At 44.3% G+C, this 25,029-nt stretch overlaps 1 protein-coding gene across 3 annotated transcripts in view; it reads left to right on the top strand.

The window, feature by feature from the left end:
- Positions 1-2,874: 2,874 nt before the first annotated feature.
- Fam171a1 (family with sequence similarity 171 member A1) overlaps positions 2,875-25,029 on the top strand; it is a 114,079-nt gene continuing 91,924 nt past the window's right edge. Inside the window, exon 1 of one of the 3 annotated variants that reach the window (XM_040755475.1) lies at positions 2,875-2,913. Coding sequence is in view for 2 of the 3 variants with exons in the window: in XM_040755476.1 (XP_040611410.1) it covers positions 7,037-7,133 (97 nt within the window). In the remaining variant the exon portion in view is untranslated. Of the gene's footprint in view, positions 2,914-6,887; positions 7,134-25,029 lie in introns of those variants that run through there. The other 2 variants (XM_040755476.1, XM_040755474.1) reach the window with 2 other exon arrangements.

Raw genomic sequence — 25,029 nt, forward strand, 5'->3', positions numbered from 1 at the left:
TAAAATCCCTGCTCCCAGGGAGTTAATGTATTAAAGAAGGCAATGAGCACAGACTACAAGATCTGAATAAATAAGAACTATCAAGGGTTAGGGAGATGATTCAGCTGGTAAAGACAAGTTCAGATCTCAGGCATCCACATGAAAGCCAGGCACAGTAGTTTTAACCCTGGCACTGGAGTACAAAGACAGGAAAATCCCTGGAGCTCATGCGCCAGCTAGATGGTCGCGCTGAATCAACAAGCTACAGGTTCACTGAAAAACCCTTCTAGATACCCCCAGCTAAACACTGAACTGAACTCCTGGAACCAAGTGACAGAGATGGAGGAGTGATGAGCAAAGGGGCCAAGACCATGCTGGTGAAACCCACAAAGACAGCTGACTGGACAAGGGGGAGCTCTTGAACCCCAGACTGATGGGTTGAGAGGCCAACAGGAGACTGATCCAGACTCCAATGAAAGTGGTGTCAGTGAGGAGGCCACAGAAATCTCTGGGGCCTGGGGTAGTAGATCAGTGTTTACCATGGCATATGAATGAACTTTGGGAGTCCATTCCAAAAAGAGGGATGCTCTCTCAGCCTGGACACATGGGGAAGGGCCTAGGTCCTGCCCTGGATGAAATGACAGACTCTGGAGATCCCCCCCAAGGAGGGCCTCACCCTCCCTGGGGAATGATATGGGGGTTGGGTGGGGGCTGGGGGGTCTGGTGAAGGGACAGGGGAGGAGGGGTGGGAGAGGGAGCTGGGATTGCCATGTGAAGCATTCATGTTTCTAATTTAAATAAAAACATACATTGAGGGAAAAAAGAAGAAAAAAGAAAAACCCTGTCTCAAAAAAAAAAAAGAAAGAAAAAGTAGAGGAGAGAATGACTGAGGAAGATGCCTGATATTGATCTCCACACACATGAATGTACACATGCATACATCCACATAAACATGCACACTGTTAATAATAGATATTATTGTTATTATTTTAGAGATCAACTCCAAGAAATAGGTATTTAGAAGATGATATAGAAGACAAGGCAATCACAAGGATCCTAAAGAAGGTAATATGTCTTCATGTGTGTGCAGGTACACATGTGTGTGCAAGTACTTGTACAGGTATGTCTGTGGGCTGGCATTCCTTGGGCACCATCCACCTTGTTTTATAAGACAGAATTTCCCACTGGCCTGGAACTCACCACATAGGCTAGACTATGTGCCCAATAAGCTCTGTGGATTCACTTGCCTCTACCTTCCCAATACTAGGATTATAAGCATATACATCTCACTAAGCTTTTTATGTAGGTTTCAGGGATTGAAGACAGGCTCTCCTGCTTGAATAGCAAAAGCTTTAATGATTAAATTATCTCTCTACCCTCTTCAGGGTTGTGTGTGTGTGTGTGTGTGTGTGTGTGTGTGTGTGATATAAAATTACATTATATACATGATGTATAAATTATCTTTACAATCAACATCCTATTCCCTACTTCTGTCTCCTAATCCAGATCCAGTGTCACAGATACCTCACATTTAGAATGACAACACTCACTGTCCCTCTTCCCTTAAGCTCGCCTTGTTGGAGACAGCAAGTCAGAGTCAGAGAAAAGCAGAACTGGGAACCTCTCCTTGGCATTCAAAAACTAGCACTGACCTGAAAAGAACTGCTGAGCAAATTGGTTTCCCATTGGCACTAGCCTTGAACATTTTTCCAAACGGTAAAAATCTATTGATCAAGGCCTGCAAAGTGTCCCAGACTCCTTAGTCACTGTGGGTCACAGGAGGGAGAGTACTAGCCAGGGACCTGCAGGAGTAGGAGCAGAGATTCACATCAGCTGCCTCTCCCACAAAACTGCCACCATTCATTCATTCACAGAACTCTGTTGGATGAAACACCTCTGCTGTCTGGGGAGCTACGTGGAGGAAAGAAAGTTATAGCTTGGATAAGAAAGAAAGACTGTAGGAAAAGCACAGGCTTTACAAACAGCTCTGAGCCCCACATAAGAGACCCAAATAAGTGTTCGCCTAAATACAGAAGTCCCCCATCAGTGATCCCCTTACTTTTCATTTATTTAATCATTTATTTTGAGACATGCAGCCAAGACCGACCTCATATTCACCATGTAGCCAAGAATGACCTCAAATTTTTGATCCTCCAGGCTTCCAAATACTGGGACTAAAAGCATACACCCCCACATATAGTTTTATGCGAAGCTAGGGATGAAACCCCAGCATGTTAGACAAGCCTTATACCAACTGAACTATATACAAAGCCTTCCCCATTACTTTTTTAAAAAGTGGTTAGTAAAGTAGTTTAGACTAAAATGCTAACTAAGTCCTTACAATTCCTAACTGTAGGTTCATTTAATCTAAACTATTAAAAATGCCAGCAAACAGTACCCCTCCAAGCCACACTTCCTGACCTGCACGATGCTCTTAATAAGTTAGCTGTTTGCTAGAGGTTCTGATTTGGGGGGTGAGGGACCTCAGGAAGGGACTAGGAGAGGAAATGGGGACAGTATAATGGCTCTCAAAGTGGACACAGACAATTAAAATCCCACCACAGGGGGGCCAACCCCAGGAAAGACCTCGCTAGAACAAACAATCTTGTGCTAAGAAACCTTGACGCACAGTTCTACAGTCAAGGTCTCTGGAAATTTTGGACAGGAAAAAGTTCTGCATGTAGCTTGCTTTCTTTTGGCACAAGCCTCAAAAACTGAAATAAAATACTGCACACTCGAGCGACTTCAAGTAATACAGTCATAAGTCATTTCTACTCAAACAATGAGCAATTTTAATAAGAGCAACAGGAAAAGTTCTAGAAGGGAAGAACACTCCCGACTTCCATTGTTCTGCAAACACGCCCTCTTAAGTACCCCCCCGCCCCAGCCTGCAGTTGCTGAGTGGGTGTCTGATGATCGGAACATGAGAAAAAGGTAAAACCAACTTCTTTTTATTCCGGTAAAGGATTAGTGTGACTATTTCATTCTTACATAACGCTGGATGCATGATTTGCAAATTTATTCACTTGTGTAATGGTGCAGAATTTGTGTCTTTTTAGCCTCCCACCCAAGGAACTGGAAAATATCCATGAGATGAGAGAACGCTTCTCTGGGCTGGCTTTCTTCTTGGCTTGGGGACTGGCTTGCGGCACACAGTCTGCAACTCATTTAACCTCTTCCTGTTTCTCAGTGGCATTTGCAAAATAGCATGGGGTGGTGGTCCCCAAACTGTTTCTCTGTGATTAGAAACTCAGTGTGGCTATGAAGGTACATAGACTTTAAAGGCGACACTCCATGACAGCTTTGTTACACACACAGTAACAGTAATAGTAATATTAACAACAACCATCACATCTAAACATCTGTCCTTGGCATCTTGTACTTCTTGCTCCTTTAAATGTTCTAGAACTCCTTCCACAGTTCTGCCAACTGCAGTATCTTCTACATCAGAAGTGCACCATCACAGCCCAGAAATGGACACTGACACCACACTGGAAACTAGACTCAGACCTCTCTGGACCTGAGTTGTTAAAACATTTGGACACTGCTGGCGGTCATGAGGCATTTTGCTTTCAATTTGTTCTTGGGGGTGACATGCTATAGGCAGTTTGCGACCTGTATTATATTTGTGGTAAATGATTTAATAACAGTAAATCTTCTTTGTGTTCTCACTTACAAAATAGAAACAATATCAATCAAAGAAGTCATTATGAGGAAATACTGGAGTTCAGGGAGTGGATATAGTAAGTATCCCCTGGGCTGGGGAAACGGCTTCAGCAGTTGGTTAAAGCGCTTGCCTTGCAAGAACAGGGCCTGAAGTCAGTACCCGGAACTCATAACAAAGCTGTGTGGAGGCTTGCACTGAGGGAGGCAGGCACAGGGGTCTCTGAGGGTTGTTGACTCAAACAAGTAACTTCCAGATAAAAGTGAGTAGACCCTGTCTCAAAAAACAAGGTGGCCCAAGTCCTGAAGAAATCTAAAGATGATGTGTACATGTACCCACCACACATGTTTGCATGTACACACGAAAACATCCCAAATTCAGAACTTATCAGGGGTGTGTGTGTGTGTGTGGTGTGTATGTGTGTATACACGGGGCGGGGGCATGTGCACACATGCATGCAGGGGCAAGGTTTCCAGGGTGCATGTGGCAGTCAGGGGACAGTCTTAGGTATGGGCCTGAGCCTTCCACCTTGCACGGTCTCTTGGGTTTTCTTACTGTGAACAGTAGGCTAGTTAGCTCATGAGCTTCTGGAAATTCTCCCACCTCTCCTTCCTGTCCTGCCTGAGGAGCACCTGGGAGTGTTGCTGAGTCCAGCTTTTAATGTGTTCTGGAAATCCAGACCCAGGTCCTCACACTCACACAGCAAGCAAGATTACCCACTGAGCCATCTCTTTGACTCTCTAAGAGTGTTCTAATGGACGAGTTTCAACTCTGGAGAGGTTTCGTTTTAATCACTCCCGTTAGCAGCAGCCACCCCACACCCAGCACACTCAGCCATCGAGCTGCTCTGAGCTCTGTTCCTGTGGGCTGGAGCCCAAGCGGGAGTTGAAGGGGCAGCATGCTTTTCATTTCTGTCTCCTAGCTAGGAGTTGGACCTGGAATAGCAGTGGCTATAATGCTAGAGGGAAAAGGAGACAGCCAGACTGTCCCTAATAGCTGGGTTTCTTTCTGTCTTCCTGATTGCCAGTTACCTGTACACGTATACAATTTATGTATAGCGTAACTTGGGTCATGAAGGTAACTACCAAACCCATATGGACATTGCCATCCCCTAGTTTTTATTGTGTATCACTAGAATTTGTTTATGAAAAGTCAACTGGGCAAACGCCATCTTTCATTGTCTTTCTGGTGTATTACGTGCCTGCCGCCACTTAATACAATTGCGGTGATGAACCTCCTTCTGGCCTTCTGGAAGCCTTTCTCAGCACACGGTGATTCTTAAGTAGATTTCCACAGAGCTCAGGTCCCCAGCAAGGGGACTGTGAGGGTCACTGCAGTGCTGGCGGTGATGCATTAGAGGGGATGGGTGAGCATGAGGGTTTTGTGGGGGAAACAATCAGGCGAGACTGTAGGTAGAAAGGGAAGTTGTGGTACCGAAGGTGGCATTCTTTGACACAGGACGGTCTGGAGATTTGGGCAAAGAGCTTTAACTTTGGAAGAAAACTGATTTTATTAGAATGTTCTTTCGCTGCTGATTTTTGTGGGGTTTTGTTGTACACCCCCCCCCCAGTTGCTGTGATAAATGCCATGACAAAAGCATCTTAGGTGGGGAAAGGGCTATTTTAGCTCACAGTTCCAGGTTGCAGTTCATAGCAGAGATGCCACAGTGGCAGAAACTTGAAGAAACAGAAACACATCACACCCATTATCAGGAACAGAGAGAAATGGGTGCATGCCTGTTAGTGCTCAGCTCATTTTCTCTGCTCTTACTCTCCCGAATTCTGCTGCCTAGGGAATGGTGCCACTCACAGTGGGCAGATCTTTCTATATCACTTTACACAATCAAGATTGTCTCCCACAGACATTCTCATAGGCCAACCCAATCTACACACACACACACACACACACACACACACACACACACACACACACACTGCCTTCCTTCCTAGACCCACTCTGGATTGTCAAGTTGGCTGTTCAAAGTAGCCATCACAGCCACTGTCGTGCCATGTGCTTCAGAAAAGGTTCCTCAGCCTTATTTAGCTTGTTTTCTCATCTGTAAATAGAATGATCTCTGCCTTTGTTGTTCTGAGACTAGGTCCCACTGTGTAACTCAATAACCTTGAGAGTGAGAGCCTTCTGCCTCAGTCTCCTGAGTGCTGGGATCACAAACACAGGACATCATGCCAAATCAATTGTGATGTGTGACAAAGATTCTCTGATTAGGCCTCTGGTGTCCTGGCTTCACCTGTTCCCTTCGTGTAAAATTTAACTTTAGCAACCCCCTGTCTTATCCTAAATATCCAACCACTCCAGATATATGGGCATGCTTCACAACCCCACAGTGAAGTCTGAGCACACTGACCTGCCTTCAATAAAAGTCCTCCTGGGTGACTTCAACTAGATCCCTAATCCTAATGCTACACACACAGACACACACACACACACACACACACACACACACACACACACGCACGCACACACACGCACACACGCGCGCACACGCACGCACGCAGGCACACGCACACACACGCACACGCACACACGCACACACGCACACGCACGCACGCACGCACACACACACACACACACACACACACACACTGCTTCTTGGTTGTAAACAATTGTTTGTGCTGAGTCCCAAGTTGAACAAAATAATATGTCCCCTACTACAAAATCCCATTATAACAGTCCCTATTGCAATACTCCCGAATAGTCTTCCCCGTTGATTTTTTTTTCTTTCATAAACAAAGGTGAGGATGGGGAGAAAAGAATCACCCAGGCCGCTATTAATGAAAACTTCCTCACCTTTCCCTCCTAAGCTACACAAACAGGACTTAACCTGTGGCGTTGGGCCTTCTGCAGTTGGGTTTAGGTATTATTACCCTACCTGCAAGAATGCCTGGCTGTCAAATGTACCCTGAGGGAAGTCAGAATAGTGACTTGGACAGCTGCAGGATGAGAGGTCACACCCCAGTCTCGAATGCTTCCTGTGGACCCTCAGGTAATCGAGCATGACGTCGAAAGTCTCTGGCCAGCAGGAACCGCTGCCGGCAAATGGGAGCCCCGGGGCTCGCAGAGAGGGGGTCAGGGGACGAGCGGGACACCCGCAGCGCAGCGGCCGCCAGGTGGCACCACGGGCCCGGGGCCCATGCGCTCCCTCGGGCGCGGGGCGGGGCAGGAAGGGGTTAAGGCGCCGGCAGAGCGGCCGCGGCGGTCGGGGGAAGCCCGGCGCGGAGCGCGGAGGAGGGAGCGGCCGGCTGCGGGGCCCCGGCCAATCGGGCGTCTGGCCGGGCGCGCGGAGCCACAGCGCCATGGAGGGAGGCGCGGCGCCCGGCCGCCCGTGACCGAGAGTGGCGAGCCCGAGCGGCCCGCGGCGCCCGCGGCGCGGAAATGAGCAGGTCCACCGCGCTGCTGCTCTGCCTGCTCGGTTGCCACGTTTGGAAGGCGGTCACCAAGACGCTGCGGGAACCCGGCGCGGGAGCCCAAGGTCGGTGGGCGGCGGCGGGGCCGGGGGCCGCTTTTGTGTCGCGCCCGGGCCTGGCGCGGCAGCGGTGGCGGCTGGACCCGGGCCGCATTTTGGCGGAGGCCCAGCAGCTCGACCTGCACCGCGGTCCTGCAGCCCCCACGTCGCGATAGCCGGGGGGCGGCGCCGCCCCGGGAACACGCTGGGCCCGCGGCGCAGATGCTCCCTGGGGATCTGGGTGGCACCAGCTGCTCGGGCTGCCGCCTAGGTGGCAGCCGCTGGCGACTCTTCTGCTTACATCCGAGGTGCTTTCCTTTATGCATGACTCGGACACGCGGCTCCATAGCCCCCGCCACGGGAGAGGGCAGCGTGGGGCTCGCTGTCCCCTCTGCTTCCCTCTCTGGGGTCCCCGGAGCTCCGATCCTGGAGTCCCAGCACGAAGGTTGCGCCCGGTCCTTTTGTTGTAGCAGGGAGGGGGCGGCCGCCGCCCCGGGGTGCCCCCTGCGCCCTGGCGACCCGAGGTCTGCTGCCACAGTTTAGGAAAGTTTCGGGGTCTTCTCCCCCCACACCCTTATCCTACGTGGTTTCCAGACCTTTAGGGATTTGTTAGGGAGCCACAGGAATCATCGTGAGAAGAGAGAGAACTGGAACTGGGAAGCCCTAATCACTTAAAACCATTTCCATGTCTGTCTGTCTCCAGCTCCTGCCTTTTGTCTAATCTTTGGCCTCTTGCAAATCTGCTTTCCAGCCGCACAACTAAGGTGGTCGCCACCAAGAATGGCCACACGTTAAAAAAAATAATAATCAGGATTTATTTGAGGACAACCCTGGAGCTTCCTTGACATGATTTTGTGGGGGACAACGTCTAGTATTTCCCTGTTGCTGGCCTTTTCCTGAGGAGCAACTAAGGCCGGCAGATGAGCATCTGTGAATCTATCCAGGGCATCTCTTGCCTGGGGTTAATTTGGTTAGGGAGGGGCCTTCATTGCGCTTCTGTGAGTGAGCTTCTGCCAACACTCAGACCCTTGCCAAATTTCCTGATTCCTGGCAGAAAGGTGTGTGCCCTGCTAAGTTAGCCCTACAGGCTGAATGAAGGAGCACTCCATCTCAGTATCCTGTTACAGGGTCCTGCCTCAGCCTTCTTCCCTTTGGAACTTGGGACTAGGGAAACCTTGACTCGTCCACGCGATACCCTGTTGGTTTCTGTTGACGATCTGAGTTTGGTTAATGATACTGAAGGTTTCCATGTGCAGTGCTTCCTGAATCGCTGGTTGGAATCTTTTAAATGCATTGCTGCACCCATAGTTGCAAATATGACCATTAGGAGTTGGGTGTGAATTTAGTAATGTATGTTATGGAAGGAAGGCATTGACAAGATACCAAAAAGACCCATAAGTCTCAGTAGGGGTGAGTACTTACGACATTAGGTCATCAGTATTGAATGTTAGCCTCTTTCATTTATACCCAACTGCTTTTTGAATCAGCTATTTTAATGAATGATATTTGTGCTTCAATGAGGCCATTATTTTCTGAGGGCAGGTTATTTTATTTTATGTAATTGAAAGAGCAATACATGGGAATAATTCACACATTTATAAAATAGGAAAGGCATGGCTTCAATAGAAAAAAAATCATGGGGGTGGGGGTAACCAACCCTACTGATTTCAGGTCTAAGACCATGTTTTTATTAAGGTCTTATTGCTGAACCCCTGGAAATGGAGTTTTCCATGGAGCAAGAGAGAACTGACCAGCCTGTGAGACTATTTATGCCCTAGGGTTTCAATGGAAGATGGATTCTGTTCCCTTTGGGTTTCTTTCTTGATCTATTTACAGTAAGAGTGGTGTTTTTAGGTATCAGAAGTCCTTTTCCCACCAGCTGGCACCTGGATTTTGAGCTGTTGGGTCTTTAAGGAAGTGGACAATTTCTCTTGTCATTGGAGGGTACCTTTAACTTGCCCAGTTTTTCAAAGCTTCTTGATGTCTGTCATTCCCCTAACATAGTTTATCGATTCATATATTCTCTGCTCTCCTACAGCAGTATACAAGCAAGACAAGCACTAGATCACCATGCATGAGTTTCTCAGTTGCACATAGAGGCAGTGCTGGATGGGGGAAAAGTTGAAAACACTGAAGTATATGCCACAATGTAGCCTAAGGTCTTTTTATCTGCCTGTATTTTAGGAAGTTTGTATACTTCCAGAATCTGAAACCAAATTTGCTAAGAGCTTTGCTTTTATTACAGAAATGAGCTTGATTCATAGCTTGAACAAACATTGTATAGGAACAGGGCTTGGCTATTACTTCAGGAAAACTACTGAAACCTCAAACATACAGAAACCATCCATTCTAGGATTACAGCTAGTTCCCGGGACTCAACGATACCTCCTTTAATACGTGAAGCTTCGTTATAATATCTGGGGAGACGGGCTTCTGCAGTGTTTCTTGCTATTTCTCTGCTCTTTAAATATTCATGATAAAATTTAAGGGTTCGTTTTCCTTGCTGGAGCTGCGTTGAGTCTGCAGAGAGACTTATACAGTGCAACAGTTAGTGGCCATGTGACTGGCTGTGACTGTAAACTCTCTCTAAACTATGGCTGGATGCTTTTAGATGTTTCATCTGCATTGTACCTCAGTATACAGTATCATTTCGTGGGAACTGTACCCAAGGCATTATTTAAAAGAGTTGATTAACAGCTCTGGGCCTCTTACAAAACCATACTGAGGGCGAAGAAGAGTCTTCTCCAAGGATGAGCTGTGCAAATGCATTCTACCGAAATGTCATTTTGAAGCCCAACACCACATGCCAAAAGAAGGATCAGCATTAGGTGAAGGACTTAATGCTTAGACTCTTGTCCTATGACTTTATTTTGCTATCTGACAGAAAGGTATTTTGTAGCGATGTGTTAATTTCTCCTTCTACCATCTGCTGGAACGTTTGAGTGAATGTTTGGCCCCTTCTCTTGCCCAGAGGCCTAGTCTTTACCTAACTTGAACTGCAGTTCAGAATTCTGTGTTCGGGTGAAAGACCAGGAAGCAATGGATGGGGGTGGAGAGACAATGGCTATCAGGAAGAGCAGCCGACACACAACACTCCTTCCTTAACCTAAGACTGTAGTTTCTAAATACAGCCCATGGGCTCACATTCGGGAACATGGACCAGTTGCACTTACCAAAGCCCACTGGGTTTCAAAAGGAGGATATTTTTTCCCCTCACCTTTCTACATCTTATAATCTAGTTGGAAAAATAAATGAACTAGAAGATATCACTGACCTCCTTTTTATGTAATTAGCCAAGAATCTTTGAAGTAAGGTGAAATACTCATGTGGCAGAAAGGCTAGCTCCTGGCAGTCTGCCATGTTCCCTTCTCGGCATGTCGGTCTCCCCATAAGGGGCGCTGTATTAAGTACAACACGGGCACACAACACCACACTCCATGCTCCCAGAATTGCTGAGCTGGGCAGGAGGCCTTTTGGACACTGGATATTTGAGCCACTGAAGCCTAGATTAGGCAGCATCGGTGCTATAGTGATTTCCAGTCTCAGTTTGAAGCCGCAGATAATGACCCTGGAGCCAGTTAGATAACGCTGTCTTATATTGGGTAATCTAGTTGGGAGGGTAAGATTGTCAAATGTACGTCTAATATAGTCATCAAATATTTTAAATTTCTTTATTCTTCATAAAATATAAAAGAACAGCCTCCTGTGTGAAAACTACAAGCTGGTTTGGAATTGTGAAAAGTCCAAACTAGAACAGAAGAAGAAGGGCTGGGAGACAGATGCTTTGCAAGTGACTTTGTTAAAGCCCGTCCCCGTCTGTCTGTCCTGCATTCAGCTCTCTTCCCCACGGGAAAGGAAGGTGACTGAGTTCAAGGAGGAAGGACACACCTATTTTTTAAATCAGATAAGCACCCTCATTTGCTTAGACTTGTTTTCTCGGTTTAGGATTTGAATAGAAAAAAAAAATTACTGAGTTTGTGATGGGAAAACTATTTTATTTAAATGTCCTCCTAGCATAGCTGAACGAAAGGCACTGAACACTAGTTAAAGCTGTCCTGTGTCCCTCAGGTGACTCACATCAGTAAGGCTTCAGGTTTCAAAACCAGAAAGAGTCACCCAGTCTCAGTGGATAAGGGCTTTGGCCATGTGGAGTAGGGTTGTGTTTGCACCACTATACTGTCAATGATAAAGAGTCCGACAAGAGGCGTTTCCTAATAATGAAAATTTCTCTCATGGAAGAAATCAAACCTTGTGGGCATTATGTCATGATACTTTCTTAGTTGTAACATTTGCTATTTTGTTATTTACTGGCCATTATCATTTTACGAGTAGTTTAGATGAGGACTTTGTTAGATCATTGATTATACTTTCTTATTCATAAATTTTAGACGGTGAACTTATAAAATTTAGATACAGACAAGGCCTCAGAGGGCTCGTGTGATTAGGTTGGACCCACAGACTCATGTGTGAACTGAGATCTCTTACCTTTGTTACTTACTCCTGTTACCTCTGCAGTCCCTTTTCCACAAAAAAGTACCTGTGTGTGTAGTGTATGCATGTATGTGTTTGTGTGTGTGCGCATGTCTGGAGGTCAGAGGCCGACATCAGGTGTCTTCTTCAGTGGCTTGCCACCTCCTTTTTTGAGGCAGGGGGTCTCACTGAACCTGGAACCCACTGTGTCAGCTAGACGGCTGGCCAGCGAGCCCCTGAAATATGCCCCCCTCCAGTTTCGGAGTTGCTGACACATGCTACCACATCTCTCTTTTTACATAGCTTCTGGGGATCCAGACACCAGGTCCTCACGCTTGTATGACAGCACGCACTGCCTCCCGAGCTTTGCCATGGCAGGTTTGTGGAGTCCAGAGATAAGGGTGGGGATGTAGGGTGGTGCTTCTGTGGTATAGGTTGGGTCATAGCTGCCTCAGGGGGCAGAGGCTGACTATCTTGATACTAGGTATTTCAAAGAAGAAAACTGCCATGTTAGTTACCATTGTTCCGCTGTGACTAAAATGCCTGTCATAATCAACTTAAGCAAAGAGTGGTTTATGTCAATTCATGATTTCTCAGAGATTAAAATCATTATGTTGGGGTAGGCATGGCAGAGCCACTCAGTCTGTGGCAGTGGGGGTGTGACATGCTGTTGGCATCATGGTAGACCAGAAAGAGGGGTAGTTAGACTGGAAACAAGGCCTGGCCTATAACCCTCAAAGACGCCTTGTGACCTACTTCTGTCAGTCAGGCCCCACCTCCCAAGGGCTCCACAGCCTGTCAGGTCAACATGACCAACTAAGTAGCAAGCATTCAAAACATGAGCCTGGGGGGTCATTTTAGGTTCACACTACAACTGTTAAGCACATGTGTTCTCTACACTTCTCAGCAAGGTTTTGGGGCAAGTTACTTTAGAACTTGGCATAGGCACATATGAGAATAACATAAGGCAGCTTATGTAATACCAGAAGCTGTGTGTAGAAGTGCTACATTTAAAATTGAAGGTTTAATTTTTGACCTGAGAACATAGAGTGAGGCTTTTAAAAAAGCTGTGATTTATTAAATTCCTCCAATTGTAAATATTTATGGTAATTCCATCACACTTAGAATTTTACCAGTGTGCTAGATACAGGTATTCCCATAGGGAAAGCATTCATAGTGATAGGCTAACTTGGGTTAAGTGCTTGCTACCATGTGATGTCATCTCCTGGGTTATCGTGTGAGGCCCCAAGCATTCACCTGTCTCTGCCTCCCCAGCTCTTGGGTTACAAGTGTCAACCTACACCCAAGCGTTTTATATGGGCTCTGGGGATTGAACTCAGAGCCTCGTGTAACATAGAAAGAACTTGGCCAACCAAGCCATCTCCCCAGCCCCTTGATGTATCATTTCCTTTAATTAAGAATATACATCGTTCTCATTTTATGGAAAAAGAATGTGTGACACAGAGGCAGCAAACCACTTTCCCCAAATCACACCGTAATTCAGAGTATCCACTGTGTCATAGAAGGCTGCACCACCTTCACCCCAAGACTATGTTGCTGTGTAGCTGGGGGGAATCAGATTTAATTTTGTGCAATGTCGATCATCATATTATGTTTCCAGTGTAAATAAGAGGTTCTTAATAGTACAGATACTGTTTATGAAGACAGACAACAGTGTTGCCTGTGTGGCCCCTCTTTGACCTGTGGAAAGTGACCTTCAACAGACATTGGCTGAAGAGCTACTCAGAGCAAAGCTTGCATCCAGATGTGGAGAAGAGATAAGAAACTCATATAAATAACTCTCAGGGGCCCTCGAGGGAGGTCTATATAGCAGGGTGGGATTGTGAGTTGGGAGAATCTTCTGGCTTGGTTTCAAAGCCCATTAGTGTTTCGCAAACTGTTTTCATAATAAGAGAAATGTGTTTGAACCCAACTGTGGAGGGGGCGGGAAAGGATGTGGTCCTGTGTAAAGCGTTGAGGTTGGATCCTTAGAGCTTGGTGAGATAGATGCCTTTGTCTCCGCAGAATGAAGAGAAAACTTTATTCTGCGTGTGTGAAATACGGCTGTTATCAGGGTTTAGCTATACTTGCAGAGACGACCTTTTTATTTCTAAAACAATCTTTCTTTCTACTTCCCATTTGCTTGTACAGTGACCCCAAAGATATTTTTATAAAAATGATGGTTTATGTGACTGAAAAATGGTTTTCCAACCTGCTTCATGAAAATGCTTTATTAAGAAAAGGAAGAATTGTGTAGTGAGCACTCAAATACACTAGTTTCTATAGTTGATACCTTACTGCATTTGCTTTGTGTATTTCATGACATACTGTTCTCTCCGTCCATTACTCTTAGTTTTTAAGATGCATTTTTAAACATGTTTTTTTGTATCAGTAGTCTTTTTCTCAAGTACATCAGCGTGTATATCATTAGTGCTGAGTGTTTATTATTTATTTTTCTCTTAGGTGAATTTATGTATAAGGAAATATATGATTTGGCTAACATTTGCAAACACCTGTGTACCTCAAGTCCCTTTCAAGGTATAAAATATTATCATCACTCCAGGGAGTCCTTGTCCCTGGTGTTCAAGAACAACCATGGTTCTGATATTTTTCCTATCATAGATTATTTTGTAGTTGTTGTCTTCTTGTAACTATAAGTAAATTTTTGAAGTCTGCACATTTTATAGATAATAGAAACATAGTCATTTCTTTACTGCTACTTTTCCATTCTATAACTATTATAGATTGTTCATCCATTCTTCTACTGATGGGTACTTCTCTGACATAGTTTTGTGTCAACTTGGTACAAGCTACAGTTATCTGAATGGAGGGACCCTCACTGAGAAAATGCCTCCATAAGATCCAGCTGTAAGGCATTTCCTTAATTAGTGATTGATGGAGGAGAGTCCATCTCATGGCAGGTGGTGCTGTCTCTGAGTTGATGGTCCTGGGTTCTATAAGAAAGCAGGCTGAGCAAGCCATGGGATGGCAGCAAGCCAGTAAGCAGCACCCCTCCTTGGCCTCTGCATCAGCTCCTACCTTCAGGGTCCTGCCCTGTTTGTCATCCTGTCCTGATTTCCTTCAGTAATGGATTACAACTTGTAAGCTGAATAAACCCTTCTCCCCCCCCAAAAAAAACTTGCTTTTGGTCATGATGCTTAATTGCAGGGATAGAAATCCTAACTAAAATAGTACTCAAGTCATTTCTAGCTTTGTCTGTAAATGTGGTTTTGATGAACATTTTACACAGTTCTTTTGTGCTCATAGTTTTCATTTCCTTTGAGACTATACTTGGAAGTCACTGGGAGGATGGCTCAGCTGATAAAGTAGTTGCCAAGGACCTGACTTTGGTCCCCAAAACCAAAATAAAAATATGTTTATTTCTTTTTTTTTTCTTTTGGTTTTTCGAGGCAGGGTTTCTCTGTGGCTTTGGAGGCTGTCCTGGAACTCGCTTGGTAGTCCAGGCTGGTCTCGAACTCACAGAGATCCGCCTGCCTCTGCCTCCCGAGTTCTGGGATTAAAGGCGTGTGCCACCAACGCCCGGCATATGTTTATTTCTTATATATGTATTTGATGAAAATATATGTAGTGTATATATTTCATTTTCCAAATATAAATTGCCTGAGTTTTTGATGTGTTGAAACAGTTTTAGAAACTAAAATTTAAGTTTAGGTAATGTATTCACATTTATTTTCGATGACATTGGAATGTAAAAGTTTATTTTTTTCTTTGAGTTTTAATTAGTTCTGTGATGCTCTCAAATTATCTAGGTGACTGCCTTGTCTGATCATGTAGAATCACCCTATCATATACCTGTCAGGTAAGCTGTTGTGTGGGTGTAGGTGTACATGAGCTTGTGTGCATACACCTGTGTGTGACCTCATCTAGGAGGGAGAGTGGGTCAGAGGTGACATGGGGCTGTTTCAGTGCCATTTTCTTCCTTAAGGCATATGCCACCTAGAGGTGCCAGTTGCAAACTCAAAAAGAACCAAGGTCTCTCTTCATGCCTAAGCAATTTCTAGAAATTATTTGGGGTCTTCATGAACCTGTTTTTGAGTCATTAGTGCAATGAGTTGGTTCTTTAAAGCATCCTAGTGGCTTTGAACAGAACTGGGTACCCACTTTATAAGGACAAGCAGAGTGTGGCTGTTTCCTTGTTTATTCCCCTCGTGTTTGGCCTCATTGTCTGCTAGTATGTTCCAGTATGAGTCCAGTGGCAACACCTGACCCAAAGTTGAGGGGACCAGAGCAAGCCTGACATCCTTCATGGCGTTCCCCAGAGGGAGGAAGGAAGTGAATGCTTGAGGAGAACTAACTTGTGCATAGGCTAGGGTTTCTCTGGGCCTCTCCCTGAGACTGTTGGCTGCTCTGCTGCCAGGTGCATTGCCTCAGAACCTGACTTCCCCTCCCCCGTTGGACTGCATAGCCCTCCTGCCACTTGGGAGGGCAGAGGGGCACCCCAGCACAGTGTGATGTGGATGGCTTACTGCAGGGGTTTTATGATCACACATGCACCACCCTGACGGTGAAGGTCTGGGCCGGGGACCCTCAGAATCATCAGTCAATTTGCTCAGCATGCACACACCTCATTGTCACCGTCCTGGCTTTTGCAAAGACAATGCCCAGAGTTGATCACATTAATTCTGAGTCACCATGTGTATGCTTGGCCTTTGTGGTAAGCGCACCTGGCCAGGTAAGAAGAACTCCTGTAGGCAACCATATTTGGGTTAAGGAATAAGTGCTTGCCGGGATCAGCTCCCTCTCTCTGAAGCTCTTCTTCTAATTTCTTGGGGCCTTTCCTAGCTTTTCTGTCTGTGAGCGTCCTACTTGTAGAAATTACATGGAGAAGCAAGTCCTGCACACAGAACTATATACACTGTCCTTCCAGTGGGGCTATTCCTCAATGCCCTTTTGTCTGGCTTCTTTGGACTTTGCATAGACAGGTAGGATTGGTGGTATAAACAATCCTCTGTTATTTGTTATTTAAACAGCATTTATAAAAAGAGGGGGTGTTTCTTTTTCTAAGCATAGCCCATTTTCTTGCTTCAGTGCTCATGAGGCATGCTCTTCCACTCCTTTCCCCCCTGTAGTCGTACACATATCAGGGATTTAAAGAGACAGGAGGCCCTGTCCTGGGAGTTGGTAATCGATCTGACATCATTATACATGTGCTTGGTTCTAACTCACCCCCCTCCAACACTGTCCTTTTGCCCGGTCCCTTCCACTACCTAAATAGCCTCCCTTTATACTTCATTCCACTGCCCTCTTTTTCCCTTGCTAATATCTCTTCCTCCCTCTCTTGATCACTTTCTAGTTTCGTGACTACACACACGCACATAATAAAAATATATATGTATATATATGTACATATACACACATATACACATATACTTTTCAATCTAAGTCCATATATGAGAGAACTCAGGTAACATCTTTCTTAGTCTGGCTTGCTTCAGTTAATGAAATGATTTTCTTTGTTGTGCAGGTGTCATGATTTTACTTTTCTTTATGGCAGAATAAAATTCCATCATGTATCTGTACCATGCTTGCTTTATCATTCTTCTGTTGATGGAGATCTAGGTTGGTTCCATTTTTCTCAATATTGTGCAGCAATAAACACTGCACAAGGATTTCGGGGGTGTGTAGACTTAGAGTCCTTTGGGTAGATAGCCAAGAATGGTATAGCTGGGTCATATGGTAGATCTATTTTTAGTTTTCTGGGAAGCCTGCATATGATTTTCACAGTGACTGCACAAGTTTGCATTCAAACCAGAAGTCTATGTGGGTTCCCATTTCCCCACATTCTCACCAGCATTTATTGTGATTTGTTTCCTTGATGATAGCCATTCTGAATGAGGTGAAATGGAGTCTCAGAACAGCATCAACTTATGTTTTCTGATGAGTAAGGATGTTGAACATTTTATAGCCATTTCTCCCTTTGGAGAACTGTCTGTTCACTCCATAAGCTATTTATTGATCAGATAGTTTGCTTTTTGTTGTTTAATCTCGTGCTTTTTTATATCTTAGATACTAATAACCTGTCTGGTTTGTAGTTGATAGTTGTTTTTGGTTTTTCCCATTCTCTACAGTGTATCTTCACTTTGGTGCTTGTTTCCTTTGCTGTGTGGAAGTTTCTTAAAATTCCACAGTCACAGTTGTCTGTTTTTAGGATTAACCCTATGCCAGTAGAGTCTTCTTCAGGAAGTCCTGGCCTATGCCCATATCTTCATAGTGTTTTCCTTGTGTTATCTTTCAGTCATTTCAAAGTTTTGGGTCTTGCTGATACTCAGATCTTTGATCAATGTTTAATTAGTTTTTGTCCAGGGTGACCTATGTGTGGATCTGTTATAGCTTCATTATTTAATGTGTGGAAATTAGTTTAATCAGGACCATTTGTTAAAGAGGGTATTTTCCCATTATAAGTTTTTGACATCTTTGTCAAAAGTCATCAATGTAGTATGTCTCTGGGTCCTCTGTTCCATGGACCTACATGCCTGCTTCTGTGCTGCTGGCACACTGTTTGGTCACCATAGCTCTCCAATTTTATTTGCGATCAGATGTTGGGCCTCTAGCATTATCCTTCCTGCTTATCCTTTGTGCTTCCATATGAATTTTGGGATTTTTTTAAACCTTGTTTCTGTGAAGAATATCATTGGAATTCTGAAATAGCTTACATTAAATATGTAGATCATTTTTTTAGAAATACAGCCATTTCACAATATTAATTTTGCCAATCCATAACCAGGATTCATAGGTACTTTTATGCTATTGTAAGTAGAATTTTCCCTCCTAACTACTTTCTTGGCATATTCATTATTGGGAAATGGAAAATTATTGATTTTTGTCAATTTTTGTATCATACTGCTTAACTACAGTATTTATCAATTCTGAGAGCTTTCTGATAGAGTCATTGGAGTCTTAAGCATTGAATCCTTTTTCCCCAAAAAGGATAATTTTACTTTTTTTTCTTGTCTATATTTTTCTTCCTTCTCTTCTTGCCCTGCGACCTTGATCACTATTTTGGGTAAGAGTGAACAGAGTGAATACCATCATCTCATTTTTAGATTTTGGAGAAACTATGTATACTCAGTATTTTTGTATGTAAGTTAACTAAAGGTATATTTGCTATATGTTTATCATATATAGTCTTTATTATATTTAAATATATTCCTTCTACTCCTAGTGTCTTCAGGACTTTTATAATGAAGAAATGTTAAACTTTGACAAAGTCTTTCTGCAAAGACTGTGGTGAATTCTGTCATTAAATTGATGTGCAGTGTTATTTATTGATTTGTATGAGTGCTCAACTAATTTTGCATCTCTGGTTTGAAACTAACTTGGTCATGGTGTATGAACTTCTAAGTGCATTCCTGAATTCAGTTTTCAGGAATTTTATTGAGAATTTTTGCATCTGTGTTTCCCAGGGAAGCAGTTATAGTTTTTGGTTTTGTGTCCTTATCTGGTTTTGGTGTCAGGCTTCACACAGTGGGGTAAGTAGTTCCCTCCATTTCTGTTTTATGCATCAGTTTAAAGAGTATTGGTGCCAGCACTTATTTAAAGGCTTGTTAGAATTTGATGGGGAATCCGTCCACTTCACTTTCTTTTTCTTTGTTGAAGGACTGACTTCATAGCAATACTTCAAAATCTCATTGATGGTATGAATGAGTTGAACTCACTTCTGCCCTCTTGATTCAACTTTGGTTGACTCTATGTCTAGGGATTTGTCTGTTTCTTCTATATTTTCCAATATTTTTTGGAATATAACTTTCCCAAATAGTCCACAGTGATTGCCTGGATTTTAATGGAATCTATAATAACCCCCCCCACTTTCATCGTTATTTGTGTAGCTGTCAGGAGAAGGAGAGACAGGTTTCTCTGTGTGGCTCCTGGTAAGTGGACCACCCTCCAGTAGAAGACAACACATCCATGACTCTTTGGACAATGCAAGTCAGTAATGAAGGCTTGAACAAAAAGGACACTAAGTTGATTGGGTAAGAAGGCTGGGGAGACCTACGGAGGAAAGAGTATATCCTTCGGTGTATATGTCTTTGTGTAGTTCCTGTTGGTTTTTAGTTTTATTATAGTCTGGTCTGATAAAATACATGAAATTGTTTTGATTCTTTTTGTATCCAGTTAGACTTGATTAATTCTGTTTTAAGGAACGTTCCATGGGCTCCTGAGAAGACTTCCTGTGTCTGTTTGATGAATTATTCTATATTTAATTGCTAAGCCCATTTGATCTGTGGTGTAGTTCAACTCTGAGATTTCTTCATTAATTTTTATCTTTGCTGACCTGTCTGGAGGTGAGAGTTGGGTATTGAAATCACCCACTATTATTGTGTCAGACCCTGTCTGACCTCTGATGTCCATTAGTATTTGTTTGATAACATTCAGACCCCCAATATTTGGTATATATATTTATAGTCATTAAACCCTCTAAATGAATGTCTCCATTTCTTGTTATATAGTTTATTTCTTTTATAATCTCTTCTGATTGATTTTAGCCTTGAGTGTACTTTATCAGACATAAGAATAACAACATCAGCTTGCTTTCAGCTCCTCCTCTCTTTATCTCTGGAAGAGGCTGTTTGGTTTTGTTTTGTTTTTCTTATTCTGACTCTTTCACCAGGTCACCCAAAGGCAGCTGTTATCCTGTCCTCTTACACAGAAGCCTGGGTCATTCTTTTCTGATATGGAAGAAACAAAGCAACATTAGAAAATGTGAATCTGTTATTCTAAATCTTCTAATATAAAATGACAGTTCCGACTCTTTCTGGGTGGCATGAAGGATGTTACTTGTGCTGCATGTCCCATGGTTTTATAAGTCTCCCCGTTCAGTGAGAGTTTGGAGGTGAAGGGTTTGGATGCTGCCTTTGATCAGATTTCCCACTTCTTGCCCTGCTGGTCTAGCTCTGCTCTTGGTTATCTACCATCTGCTCTCCATGTTTGCACATATGTGGTAAGGCATATGGTTAAGGGATGGAAAAGTCAGTGCATGCGACTGGTAAGGGTGGAGGACGCTGTGTCTGCAGTCTGGTCAAGTTAGCAGCCTATCTGCCAGAACACACAGCGTCCTTTTAGAAAGCAGCTTTGCTCCCAGGGCCTGTGTGGGGAGCCCCTCAGTCCACATTTTGTCAAGAGGATCCAGCGTGGCAACAACAAAATGAAGACTGTTCTTCTTAAGTGGCTTGACACAAAATTCAGACTCCAGTGTGGTTTGACAAACACATTTGTTTTCTTTTGCTGTAGACTTAAAGAACGTAAATGAGATGAAATGAAGAGTGATCTCCTTACTTATCTATCTCTTGGTGAAGCAAAGTTGTCTAGGGCCTTTCCTCCCCATCAGGGTCCTGATCGTCCTGCCTCGGGCTTCCTGGTGCTAGGATTCCAAGTGTCACCATGCCCAGCTTTTGAGGGGCTTTTAATGTACATTTGTATCTTCTGTAGAACTAACTTACAGCATGGAACTTGGGGTTTTAGTTGGACTGAAAATTAATGAAAGGCTTTTATTTTATGCTTCTCCCACAGCTCTCATAGTTTTCTTCACCATCTGGACTCTGTTTGCCTTTTTAAATTAAAAAATAAAACAACTACCTATGCTGTTAACAGTGTTAACAGATTAGTGGAAATGAAATGGAGTAGATTGTGCATTAACTCTTAAAGGTAGGCATTCTACATCGGTACTTCATGTATGCTAAGTAAGCAGGAGAGGGCTTGCTAGATTTTTGAAGCAGGGGTTTAATTCATGGGCACACATTAGAAAAAATGTTCTTGAGTGGGACTTTTCCCTATCAGATCTCATTTCTAAACTCAGACTCCTTCAAGTCCACAAAAGAAGGGGTTAGCAAGACTCTGAGTCAGGCACTTGTAACTTTTCTGCTCATCACTTTGTGGGCTGATGAGTCTTCTAGATTTGTCTGTTCAACCATCTTTCCCTCCACCAAAAAGTCTCTGCTGTGAGCCAGATGAGGTGGTACACACCTCTGAACCAGATGAGGCAGTGTAAACCTGTAATCTCAGGGCTCAGGAGGCAGAAGAAGAAAGGTCACAAGCTTGAGGTTAGCCTGGGCTACAAAGTGAATATCTGACTCAAAAATATGTCAAAATACTTGATGTACTTTGGCCAACAAAATGTATCTACATCAGTGTTATAAATGTGTGTGGTCCTTGCTGGATCTCCACATCATACTCTGTTCTGGTCCTCACCATTCTAAAGCATTCGGAAGGATGTCATTCCTTTTCATAATGAGAAAGATTTGACTTGAAGTCTTGTGGTACATTGGTTGGAGGTGGCAGTCCTACACATGTCCTCTTTGTCCTGTCTCCCACATGCTGCCTCCATGGCTTAAGCACCCACATTCTACATGGGTGGCAGTTCTTGCAAAGAACTCTGTTCTGAGCCACATAGTTCCCCAGCAGTACTTACTGCTGCTTCCAAGCACAGCTCAGAGGCTCATCAGGAAGTGTGAGCAGTCGCTTGGCATATCCCAGCATTGGAGACATGGAGAATTAACACCTAGTCCCTGCTTTCTAGGAACTGAAGCTCTCATGGGGGAAGCAAAAATAAAAATTACACAGAATTCAAGTGGGAGCCCATCCCTGTTGGTAAGAACATGCCAGCTTGGCATGCAGGTAAGGAGCAGAGTGAGTGGGGAATGGAGGGGACCAGAGGATAGCATAAGACAGGAGAAACAGATACCCTTCCCATGGCCCACTTTATCGTTTGTGTGAAGTGTATCTGGATGGAGCAAGAAGATGCTGGCATCCTGACATCCTCCGCAGCCAGGATGGCTATATTTATACATTATAAAGTATTACCCAAAACAACAATAACTTTGGGGGAGGGGATGCCTAGAAGGTAGCTCAATGGGAAAGTGCTTACAACAGAGGCGTGAAGATCTGAATTCAGATTCCCAGAACCTACACGAAAAGCCTGATGCATCAGTGCACACATCTGTAATGCCAGCACCCCCGATGCAATAGTGTGCACATCTGTAATACCAGCACCCCTAACCCAATAGTGCACACATCATCTGTAATGCCAGCACTCCTACAGTGAGTCAGGAAACCTGGGCAGAGGCATCTAGAAACTTTCAAACCAGCTAGTTAGGATACACAGCAGCAAGCAGCAATAGACTGGGTATTAAACAGGGTAGGAGGCAAGGACTGCCCCTCAAGATTGTCGTCTGCCCTCCTCACACACGACTGTGGCATGTGCATAATGACACTTACACAGAAACATGCACTGCAGAAAAAGGGAGAGAGAGAATACTCTGTTTTCATTTTCTTGTTTGCAAAAGTAGCCAGTTGCTGGGCTTCCTTGTCAGTGGTTAGTGGGTGGCACCTAAGCCGGTGACCTCGTTGCCATGCCTACTTGGTCTTCCTCTTCCAAGTCACTATAAATCCTCTTTGTCAAGTTGTGCTTGTTGGTTGATTAATCTTCAACCAGATATTCTAACATCAAAGCATCCTGCTCTTCCAGCGTAACTTCCCCCAGCCCTGGCCTCTGCTCATGTCACGTCATTTGCTTAAAATGTAATTAGTTGTCTCAGTGACTGGTGACTGATCTCTTTCTTTCCTCATTCTTGTTCTTGTCTTTTCGTGTCCACATCACAGCCAACAGGAGGGCACAGAAAGTTCAGCCTCTTTCAAGCAGGCTTAAGAAGACCCTGGAAACTATAAAATGGTTGACTGAAGCTGCTTGGACCCGGTTTATATAAGGGTTATCAATATGCAACGTTTACCTTCCCAAGTCTCCAGATACTCATGGTAAAGAAGCTGGGATTTAGTGTCTGAGTGGTGGTGAAGGAGAGATTCTGCTCCAGAGAAAGGTCTCCTTCAGGGGTCCTCGTGGATGCTGCCAGGAGGGGACAGCTCAGTGTAGGGAGTGGCCTCTGGGCAGTCGGGAGTGAACTGGGGGTCCCTTCCATTCTCTTGACTTGGAGGAGTCAAATGGGAAGCAGAGGATTGCAGGGAGAGCCTGTGACTAAGTGCTCGTCATTATTCTTGCCTTTACTGCTATTCATGGAGCCCCTTCTCCTGTTTGTCAGGCAGTGCAAAGTAACACGATTGCCACCCTCTAAGTTTACATTTAGCGCGCAAGGGTAGCTATTCAGTTAACAGGATTGCCATTCCAGATGGGAAATGTGTGCTTAGACCTGTTGTAAAACACCTGCCTACAGGTGTTTGACTGTGTGGAGAGTCTAATTACATTTCATTTTTCTTGATAATCCTCCAAGCAACTTGTTGGTGTGAGCTGAAAACCCAGGTTTGCTAACAAGTCAGTTAGCAGCTGTCATCAGAAAGGAAAAATGTAACTAACTTTGACCTTAAAACTGTATCTCTCTTCTCCTACACTATTATGTAAAGAGAGAGGACAGAACTTCAGGTGACAGCATGCTGCCAAACCACTTTTAAAAAGTAAAACTTATCACACTCAACAGCACGTGTCTGTGACTCCAGTGCTGAGGGCAGCAGAGGCAGAAAGATCCCTGGAGCCCTCTGTCCAACCAGCCTCACTGAAGGTGAGTGTGAGGTCCAGTGAAAGATCATGTCTCAAAAAAAAAGTGAGGAGAATGACTGAGGAAGGCACCCTGTACCGTTCTCTGACTTCCACACGCATGTGTGCACGCGTACACACACACCTACCCAATGCACCACCTAAACACACATACCTATCCAATGCACCTACATACACACATGCACACACACAAATGTGTACATATACACACACCACACACACACTACAACAAAGTTTTTGAATAAAGTAAGAATCAAGGTTCATGAGTTGGACATGATGGTTCAGGCTTTTATCACAGCTGAAACATCTGTGTGAGGGGAAAATGTTAGAAGCTAGACTGGGCTATCAAGATCTTGTCTCAAAAAAACTAAAAGTAAAGAAATAATGCTAATGAGTAAAGAAAAGTAAAAGAGCACTATATTTAAAATGCAAGAGATGTTCTAAACCCAAATGTAATATATTAAAAGTACTGCAGGGTAACTTCTGTCCCTCCTTGCCAGTCTCCCATATTGCCTTTGGCTAGGGGGTAACCAGTCTCCCATATTGCCTTTGGCTAGGGGGTAACCAGTCTCCCATACTGCCTTTGGCTAGGGGGTAACCAGTCTCCCATATTGCCTTTGGCTAGGGGGTAACCAGTCTCCCATATTGCCTTTGGCTAGGGGGTAAACATACAGATACCTGGGCTTGTTCTTCCAGCTCCCATTGTTTACGTGCATGTCATGTGCATGCCCATCACCTGCAGACCTTATGAATAAGTGCTGGGATTAAGGTGTGCGCTACCCATCACCTGGTGTCTTATTCACTTTTTTTATGTACCTGAGTGTTTTGCTGATAAATATATATGTGTGTGGTGTGTGTGTGTGTGTGTGTGTGTGTGCGTGCGTGCGTGCGTGCGTGCGCAGCACATGCATGCATGCCTGGTGAAAAGGTCAG

The sequence above is a fragment of the Mesocricetus auratus genome, unplaced genomic scaffold (assembly GCF_017639785.1).
Source record: "Mesocricetus auratus isolate SY011 unplaced genomic scaffold, BCM_Maur_2.0 Super-Scaffold_100013, whole genome shotgun sequence".
Taxonomy (NCBI): Eukaryota; Metazoa; Chordata; class Mammalia; order Rodentia; family Cricetidae; genus Mesocricetus; species Mesocricetus auratus.